Source organism: Carya illinoinensis, chromosome 11, assembly GCF_018687715.1.
Source record: "Carya illinoinensis cultivar Pawnee chromosome 11, C.illinoinensisPawnee_v1, whole genome shotgun sequence".
NCBI lineage: Eukaryota > Viridiplantae > Streptophyta > Magnoliopsida > Fagales > Juglandaceae > Carya > Carya illinoinensis.
The window spans coordinates 31264240-31274954 of NC_056762.1; the positions used below are offsets into that span (position 1 = coordinate 31264240).

General features: G+C 31.0%; 1 protein-coding gene across 1 annotated transcript; it reads right to left on the reverse strand.

Annotated features, from left to right (window-relative positions):
• LOC122282719 (probable xyloglucan endotransglucosylase/hydrolase protein 30) lies at positions 1 to 3342 on the reverse strand. Its single transcript, XM_043094717.1, has 4 exons — positions 2828 to 3342; positions 2496 to 2596; positions 1699 to 1907; positions 1 to 667 (listed from the first exon to the last, which is right to left on the reverse strand). The coding sequence occupies exons 1-4, from the start codon at positions 3033 to 3035 to the stop codon at positions 145 to 147; spliced, it is 1041 nt and encodes a 346-aa protein (XP_042950651.1). The 5' UTR covers positions 3036 to 3342; the 3' UTR covers positions 1 to 144.
• Between the last annotated feature and the right edge of the window lie 7373 nt (positions 3343 to 10715).

Below are 10715 nucleotides of genomic sequence, written 5' to 3' on the forward strand. Positions count from 1 at the left end.
TAAGAGAGAATATATATTTCCTTTATTAAATTTAAAAAAGTACAGCACACTCTCATATATAAGGATTTATATATTTTGCTTTAGTACAGAAAAAATGATATTAAAAAAATCACAAAGACACCCCTTCTTTTTTTAATCTACATATCACATATTCGAATCAAACTCCGAATTAGAAGCGACTGGAGTCCGACTCCTCCGCCTTGACTGGCGGCGATGGCTTCCTCCAAACTTAAGTCTTCCGGTGTCTTTGAACCGCCGCTTTTCCAAAGGATTAATAACACATTCTGGTGGCAACACTGGATACCTCAACGTATCATAGCAATAAGAGTAGTACATGAACTTTTGACGAAACTTTCGCATGGCGAGACGACGCTCAGGCGTCACCATGGCATAGTCTTGACTGTTAAGGTTAACCTCTTTTTCAACGCAAACTCCAGCATCCGAGACTTGTTGGATAGGGTCCGTGGGGCAACCCTCGAGCACAAGGTCCTTGAACTCGGCTACAAAGGGTGCATACTTGTAGTTCACCTTGTATTTGCCGCCAGATGTGGCCCAATTTGAAGCGTCCCATAGGGTGGCGTACAAGGACATTGGCTTTGATGGGTAGTCACCGCCCATTGCATCATTTCTTACAACCTCTCTGATAGGGACTTCATCAATGTAAAATCTGTTGATCATCATTCGAAAAAACACTTAGAATAATATCGAAGTTTATGCAAACAACACAAGTTCAATATTGGAAAGTCAAAAGCGCAAGTTCTATATTCAAAGATGTAATTAATGTCAATAACAATTTTCTACTTATAAAATAATGCAGTAGGTAGGGATAAAATAAAAAAGAGTTAAATAACGTTTGAATCGTCATTTTAAGTGAACATGCCAGCTTGCAAAATAAGTTCAATTTTGATCAAGTCTAAAGGCCGTTTTCGTAGATTGATAAAGGTTGAAAAAAGTATCGCAGGTAGGTGGATTTCTGCCACTGTTACATAGGAATCTAAGGCTATATATATAGATTAGCAGGGCTGCTAGCCCAATACATTAAATAAAATCACATGCTTACATGGACCAGATGTACACTAATTAATAATTCCTTGCTTCTTTCCCAGGGGGGAAGGGGTCATGTATACGAATACCAAATGTTGAGTACCACTGCATGCCCATGGTTAATACACGCACATACATACATACATATATATATATATACACATACATATATTTGCATTATCTATAATGTTATACACGATTGACATGTTAATATCGAGTAATATATATGTTGAATTTTATTATATACAGTTATTTTTATTTAGTTATTATATATTTTATTTATGTAATTAATTAAAATAATTATTTTATATTAAAAAAATAATACAACCACTAAATGAAATACGCAAAAGGTTTTTGAAAAAGTAAATAAGGGCAACTTGATCAAATTAAATAATAATTAAGCCTAACCGATACATATCTTTTTCATGTTGTTCAATAATGAAACCACACTTGTCCACTAGCTATACAAACGTACACGCAAAGCCAAACACTTTCGTCTCCCACTCGTGATGTCAAACCAATATTTATGCAACGAATGATATAATAAAGGCGTACGTACATGGTTAACGGCTAATCTCCGGTTATAAAACTTTCCAAAAGCAGGAAGAACAGTCAAAGTTGGGAAAAAAATCAAAATAATATTTATGCACTCACATGATGTTCTTGGCCGTCCAAAGGATGCTATAGCGATGAAATTCCTTGGTAGGATCGAACCAAAGGCGGTAACGCTCCTCCCTCCCACGGTTTGTGCTTCCATTTCCGTACAAGTTGGTCTGGAACCTCCATGGCTTTCCTTGAAGGTTCCCTAAAAACTCGAAGTCCAGCTCGTCGTGACTCTTCTCGAATACGTCACCGTTCGATGTCTGTCATAATATTAATGGAAGAGGATATCAAGAAAAATCAACGACGATCGATTGTGGTTTGCAATGATTACTGTTGACCAGGGCATGGGCGGGTTGAACAAGAGAGAGAGAAAATATTATTATATATTAAAATTTATTTTATTATTATTAAATTAATTAAACTGTTTTATTTATTATTTATACACTACATATTAATAGAAAAAATAAAAATAAATAAAATAAATATAATATATAATGATAAATAAAATTATTATTTAAAATATTTATGCTTACAATGAAAGCTAGCTAGCTAAATAGAAAAGGCTTTGGAATGTTACGTGTTGGCATCATGTGTTTGAACGCATAGAATCTGGTGTTTGAAAATTGGCCAAATGCATGGAATTAATTTGGATTATTCGGTTGATATCTCATACAAAAATAAAATAAAATAAATTCTTTTTTGTTTCCTATAATATATGTTTTCTTCACAATCAAACAAAGGGTAAGAATAATTAATCCGGAACAGTACTTTTTCCTTTTCCGACAACAATTATCCACCAAAGGAAAATTAAGTCGAAGCTGATCAACTAAAAGGATGTTATCACGTACATAGAACGCAACGCAGATGCCGGCGGTGTAATCGGACGGCAACTTGATATTCGCGCTGAAGAACCCATGTTTGTATAGTTTGGAGGAGATGAAGCCCGAACCTATAAAAAACAAAAAAATTATAAAAATTCTGAATTAATTGATCATCAGGAAAACAAACAAACTTGGTTCTAATTTGTTTTTTCTTTTTTCTTCTTCTTATGATCAGAAGAAAGAGCTCTATATCCTCTTAAATATATATAAATTATAGAAATACATACATAAATATAGATGAATATAAGATGATATATGAGATGTTAAAATTGTATAAATATATATATATACACACGTACCTGTGAAGCGGTCGAGGAGAAGGCGGACGCCTTTGCCGTCGGGAGAGCGGACGAGGTTGCCGTCGCCGAAGAGAGGAAGGTAGCCTTGATTGAAAGGAATGGTGGTGACGTTGAAAGCTGAGTTGGCAATGGAGAAAAATAGGGGGAGAAGGATAGCAAGGAACACGAACAACGTATCCGACCGTCCAAACCAACGTAAACGATCCATGTTTTTTGCCCTTTTGTTTTCTATTTCCTACGTTTCCTCTCTCTCTCTCTCTCTAGACTCTCTCTCTTGCTTTGCGTTCTCTGCAAGTTTATAAACACACAGAACAACAACAACGGCGGAAGGAATTCAATGCGAATTAACAAAGGATATGACGAGAGACAGATGGAGGGAGAGAAAGAGAAGAGAAAAAGAAAAGGTCTTTGGCTGCTGAAGTTTTTTGATTTTGTGTACGAGAATGCCCTTGTAATGCTGAGATATTATATGGTGTGGCCACTGGCCAGAGGCCACTGTGGAGGATAATTGTTAGAAGTTTCTGATTATTTTTAGGAAATTTTGTTCCAACGTCTGATTATATAGTGCGATCCCATTGTTTTTAGCAATAAGGTCCTGTTGATCACCACGGTTTGATCCGGCTACTCCCTACATCTTATTTCAAGAAAGAGTACTCTTGATAAAATCACGGGAGAAATCTTCGTATTGTAAAAGTTTTTGCACCATGTATACAGTACGAGTAAAATACAGTTTTAAGATATATAAATTTTTTATTATTTTTTATAAAAAGAAAAAAAACAAGTCTATTATTAAAAAAATAATTTTTTTTTTTTTATATAAATCCAAATTCACCCATTTTTTAAATGAAGAATGTAGAACTTATACATCTTAAAACTACAAATTATCTCATGTCTTTCATAAATATTTAGACAATAAAGAGTTATTGCTAAAAGAGAAAAAGATACAAAATCCTAAGTTCAAATAACGCATTGGTATTTGAACAAAGTTTTCTTATTTTTAATCATTGGTCTTAATAATATATCAAATATGGGATTGGATAATATGATATTTCATGATGAATAAGCTATAAATATACATATATATAATAATAATAATATATGGTCCATACGCAGCGGAGGGGCCACTTGGGGAGGGTTATTGAGTATGCATGGGTGGTTGGATATATATATATATATATATATGATTAATTTAATCCTCTTTTTAATTAGTGTTTTATAATTATTGATGGATTATTGAATGATTCTTATCTCAATCAAAGAAGGGTACGTCATGCAAGTGCCAACGGTGGAAGTAGGGCTGTCTTTTCGGCCTCTTTCTTTGGGGTCGAAAGTCAAGGGATTGAAGGTGACAACTAAGATGACGTGGAATATTCATATGGGTTTCTTGTGTATATGGTGAAGGAAGTTTCATGTAGCAAATGCATGCATGGTTTCATATTAATTGGGAAGGAAAATGACTAAGTTACATCTATAATTGGCCGGGGAATCATGAAAAGTACTACAGCTAGCAAATATTGGTGTCATTTTATATCAAAGACAACATATATGACTTCGATACCAAGTAATTAAAGTAATGATCAATTATTATATCTTTGTATATATTCAAGTACAAGTTAGCATTTATAATTATTATATATATTTGTTGAGGAATACTATATACAGTTATTTTTACATATTTTTTATGCACTCTATCTGATATAATTAGTTACATTAATTTTTTTTAATACGCAACCAATCACATAAGTACTAGTGGAGTGCGCAAAAGAATATACAAAAATGACAACATATAAAATCTTTGATATTTGCTATTCTTCTTCTTATTATTATTGCCATTATTAATATAAATACAACATGAACATATACGAGAGGATGATTAGCCACACTAGAACTAAGACACGATCCAGACTTCTACAAGTAGAGGTAGGAGTGGTGAATTTTCTGCAAAGGGCGATACATTTTAGACCTTGGGCAACGAAGTAGCAAGTGGGGATTCTAACCAATTAAGGCTTTTCTACTGCCCATCACGAGCTCTTTGAAAACAGAATATATTAAATATATTAAATATAGAATTTAAGTGTTTCTATCTTAAAGTATATGATAACTCCGTATTATGAAATTAAAAAAGAAATGATATTATAAGAAAAAAAAATATTACAAGAAAAATAGTTATTATTCAATACAAAATTGATCATATACAAGTGAATGATATCTTCTATATATAAAAAGTGTGTATGAAACGGAAAATCTTGTTTTAACGGTTTTTCTTGTTTTTCCGTTAAAGTTAACACCGTTTGTTTTAACGGTTTGGCACATAAAATGAAGACATAAATATTGAGAGAGATAGCATTCAATGTTGTTATATGATTTATTAATCTCAATAATTATAATACTTAATAGTTTATATAATAATAAGTAATTAAAGATTAGTTATTATATTTTTCTCTTTTTCCTTAACATATACACGTGTATTAGGTGCATAAGACGTGAATTCCTAAGTATAATATATGTGTATTATACGTTTCATTAATTCAGATTATTGAGTATTCCAAATTTAAAAATCTCATATAATATATAATATAAGTGTGTTTAATCAAAATGTTTTTTTTTCCATGGTAGTAGGACGTAGCTTCTGCTAAGTCATATTCCATACGTGGGCTTGCTATGATAGGCACGTGACAAAGGCCGTGATCCTTGAACTAATCAAGAAAGAGTAAATTCGGCCAATAGTTTCAAAATATATTTTATGATTTATATATATACTATATATAGAAAATATTATACCACAAATTTTATAAAAAGATTATGTTTTAACTTTATGTTGTCCCTGATCGACTCAACCAACAGCAAAATAAGAATTTCAATGTTGTCTCTATTGATTGTCTACAGGATGACATAAATTGATAAATTATAATACAAACATCAAACGACACATATTTTAAACTACCGTTTGTGTTAGACTTTTATTAAATTTTTCGTATATATCTTTGCTAAAATTATAGATGTTATAAACATGTATTAGATTATATGATACTTTGAACTAATTTTTTTATTTTCTCCAATATGCCTTAAATTATTAAGTGACATCAATAATTTTTATAAAATATATATTATTTTTTACAAATAATCATTTCATAAAATTAGACAAACGTGCTTTGCACGTTACTCCCACCTAGTATATATATATATGAATACAAAGGAGTTTAGATATAACTTAAGTCTCAATTGATGACTCAATGGTTTTAATTAATGGCTAAAGATTGATCTTAATTGATAGTTAAATGATCTTAATTGATGATTAAAGATGGTCTTAATTGATGGTTAAAGATGGTCAGACAAATTAGTTTATAACACTCCCCTTTTGAATGACCATACATAAAAAATATGCATCGTTAAGATCTTGCGAAGAAAAAATCCAGTGGGAAAAAATCAATGGCGAAACAAAAAGAGTACAACATTTATATGTACTGCCAAGAGTTTTAAAATTGTCTCATTAAAACCTTGCAAAGGAAAACCCAATGGGAAAAAATCTTAACGAAGTAAAAAGAGTATAATCAGCACAAATTTTCAAGATATTTACTACTCCTGAAAAGTGCATGATAATAAGTCTTTAAGTTTTCGCATTCCAATGTTCTGCACAATCTTCTTAAATATTGCAGTTAGTAATGTTTTAGTAAATAAATATGTTAGATTATCATTTAACTGTATCTGCTTGACATTAATTTCACATTTCTTTTAAAGTTCATGGGTATAAAAGAATTTAGATGAAATATGTTTGGTTCTATTACTTTTGATATATCATCCTCTAATTTGAGTAATACAAGCAGCATTATTTTCGTATAAAATTGTTAGACTATCATTAATCATTGAAAGACCACACTTTTCTTGAATATGTTGAATAACTGATCTTAGTCAAATATATTCTCGACTTGTCTCATGAATTGCAATAATCTCTGAATGATTTGAAGAGATAGCAGATAGTATTTGTTTGACAGATCTCCATGATATAGCAGAATTTCTATAAGTAAATACATATATAGTTTGAGATCTACTTCTATGTAGATCTGAAATATAACCTGCACACGCATATCCAACTAATTGTGGACTTGATCCATGTTGATAAAATAATTTCATATCAACCGTACTTCGGAGGTATCGAATGACATGTTTCATGTCATTCCAATATCTTCGAGTTGGTGTGGAATTATATTTTGCAAGTAAATTAACTGAAAATACAATATCAGGACGAGTGTAATTTGCAAGATACATCAGGGCTCCAATTACACTGAGATAAAGTATTTCAGGACCAAGAATTTTTTCATCGTCTTCGCAAGGATGAAATGGATCTTTCTGCACATCAAGTGATCGAACAACCATTTGAGTACTCGGTGGATGAATTTTGTCCATATAAAAGTGCTTCAAGACTTTCTCTATATAATTTGACTGATGAATGAGAATTCCATTTTTCAAATACTCGAGCTGCAGGCCGAGACAAAATTTCGTTTTGTCAAAATCTTTCATTTTAAATTCATTTTTTAAATATGTAGCGGTTCTTTTGATCTCTTCAGGAGTTCAAACAAGATTTAGATCATTAACATAAACTGCAATAATAACAAATTCAGAGTTTGATTTCTTAATAAAAACACATGGGTATATTGGATTATTCTCAAATCACTCTTTTAATAGATATTTACTAAGGCATTTATACAACATGCGTCCGGGTTGCTTTAATCCACATAAAAATATTTGAAATTTAATAGGATACATATTTCTGGATGTACTCATATTAGAAGTTTAAGGTATTTTATATCCTTTAGAAATTTTCATATATATGTCATGATCCAATGATCCATATAAATATGCAGTGACCACATCCATCAACTACATATCTAATCTTTTTGTAACTACCAAACTAATCAAAAATCTAAATATGATTGCATCCATAACAGGAGACTATATTTCCTCATAATCAATCCCTGTTTCTACAAGAAACCTTGTTGAACCCAAAGTTTCAAGTTTTGTGTAATTATATATCTACACATAAATTTTGATAATAACAAATGAATTCAAAAAATAAAGAAGTCTCAAGTTCAAGTTGTCTACATAATGGAATTAATCACATCACGGAAACAAGCATGAGCAAGAAGGGAACAAGTTCACATTAAATTTATAGAATAATGTTGTAAATTTCTTCAAAATTTGAAATTAGGATTAATGCTCAAAATTAATATTTTATCATAAAGCATTAAAATACATTTTTCACATGTGCATGAATATTTTTAAAAATTAAATTTGAAAATTTTGAAAGATGATTGATTGTCATCTTTTACATGTGCATGCCTTGATTAAAGGGTTGAACTTTGAAAATATTAAAGATGATTGATTGTCATCTTTCACATGTGCATGTTTTATTTGAATATTTTCAAAAGTGATTGATACTTTTTTAGACTTATACAAAAGGTAGATGATTTTGTTTAAAAATTTTGAAAAGTAAAATGTGCTCCTTTTGTCATATACAAAAAGTAAAAGATTAAATTTGATTTTTTTGAAAAGGAAAGTGTGCTCCTTTTGTCATATGCAAAAAGTAAAAGATTAGGTTTGAATTTTTTGAAAAGGAAAGTGTTCTCCTTTTGTCATATGCCAAAAGTAAAAGATTAGGTTTGATTTTTTTGAAAAAGTGAATGATGTTGTCTTTGACATATGAATCTTTTTAAATTTGAATATGAAGTCTCATATGCCTATAAATAGATCATTTGAGAGCTTCACATTCACAACATTAAGAGCATACAACATTCATTCAAAATTTTCATTCTCTCTTCTCTAAGCATTGAGCCTTAATCCTTGTTCATTTTGAGAGATATAGTTTGCGCTGTATTGTTCTTATTTCACTCATGGAGGAGTGTTTTATGATAACCTACCCACTATCAACTTTTGTATCAGTAAAAGAGTGTGTATAACCCTTGTGCGTGTAGAAAGTGTTCAACACAGGGAATAGTTAAATCACCACGTGTAAGGTGATTGCAAGTGTAGAGGGTGTTCTACACGGATCCTTTGTAGCGGTGTTGTTCAAAGGTGTAATAAGTTTCTATCTCCACCTGAAAGAGGTTGAATAATGAATTTGGGGATCCTCAAGGGGTAGCTTGAGGCGATGACGTAAGCAGTGGGGCCGAACCTCGTTAACATACTGAGTTTGCTTTTCTCTTACCTTTACTCTTTATATTTATTACTGTTTTGTATTTTGTTTATATTTTATATTGTATATTTGATTTATAATTGTTATTTTTTTAAATATAACTCAATTCACCCCCCTCTTGTGTTAGTCATCTGGGCAACAAATCTTGTGCAACAAGTCGTACTTTATATCGCACAATTTTATTGCTCTCATTACGCTTACGTATAAATACCCATTTATATCCAATAGGCATTACACCCTTTGTTATTTATACAATTGGTCTAAAGACCTCTCGCTTTGCTAGCGAGTTTAATTCAGTTTCAAATTTTCAATAGCCGATTTCCATTTGGGCCAGTCATTTTTACGTCGACATTTTTCGACAGTTCTTGACTCAATTTTTTCATTACTTCTAGTCATGTCAAAGGCCATTCTATATGAAACTATGTTGTCGACAACAGTTTTATTTCTATCCAAAATTTCTCTAATACTTATGAAATGTATCGATATCTCTTTATTTTCAGGCAGCTGTCCCTCTTCAAGGGAAGACATTTCATTAAATATCTCTTCAGGAGGTTCGTTTTCAAGCTTGAACATTTTTTCAATTTCAAAACAATAATAATATTTGATTTAACTTTCAACTTTCATCTAAAATTAAAAATTCTCATCTCACCATCCAAACCTATCCTTAGTCTCTTCAAGAACATTAATTACTCTTATGACGTATATCATTAAAACTCAATAAATTTCTTCTGGATCGTGAAGAAAATAGAGTATCATCAATACAAACTTTAGTGCCATTAGGCAACACAATATAAACTCTTCCGGAGCCATCAATTAGATTCGATGAACCAGATATGGTACGAACGTAGACTTTACTCAAAGTTAGATTTTGAAAATATTTTTTATTCTTAAGAATTGTGTGAATTGTAGCACTGTCAGCCAGACATATATCTCTATTATTCATCTCAGAGATAAAAAGTTCATCAATAAAACTCATGATTCTACAAAATATATAAAACTTTCATTACTACAAAACATTGCAAAATATAAAAAATGTTTTACAATAAGATAAAGAAAATACATTAATTAAAAAGGAACACTTCCATCATCAATCAAATGATCAACTCTACCACTAGAATCCTTAAAGAAATTAGAAACATCAAAGTTTATACTATCTCCTCCATCTATAGAAACTAAAGTATCTGATGGTTCAACAAAATTTGTTTGAAACTTTTTTATTTTTTCTTTTATAGAAACTTGGTATAAGTCAACCAAGTGTTTAGTTGTTTGACAGGTACAAGACCAATGTCCAGTCATACCACATCTATGGCAGCCATTTTCATTTTTTTTAAAATTTGTTTTGAGGACCTTTACCATTCTCTGAGTTGAACAATTTCTGGCGATACGGTATATATATATATTATTATCCCTTTTAGTGTAGTCGCTTCTACGACCTCCACTTCTATAGTTTTTCCTACCATATCCACGCCCTCGGTTTTTTTGAAAAGATGCACCATTCACTTTTGAGAATGGTGTATATCTAATATCATTCATTTTAGGGAATGATATAGATCCAGTAGGACGTGACTGATAATTTATTAACAAAAGCTCATTATTTTACTTAGCCACTAAAAGACAAGATATAAGTTCAGAATATTTTTCAAACTTTCGCTTTCAATATTGCTACTATAAGAGCACATTCAATGTATGAAAAATATT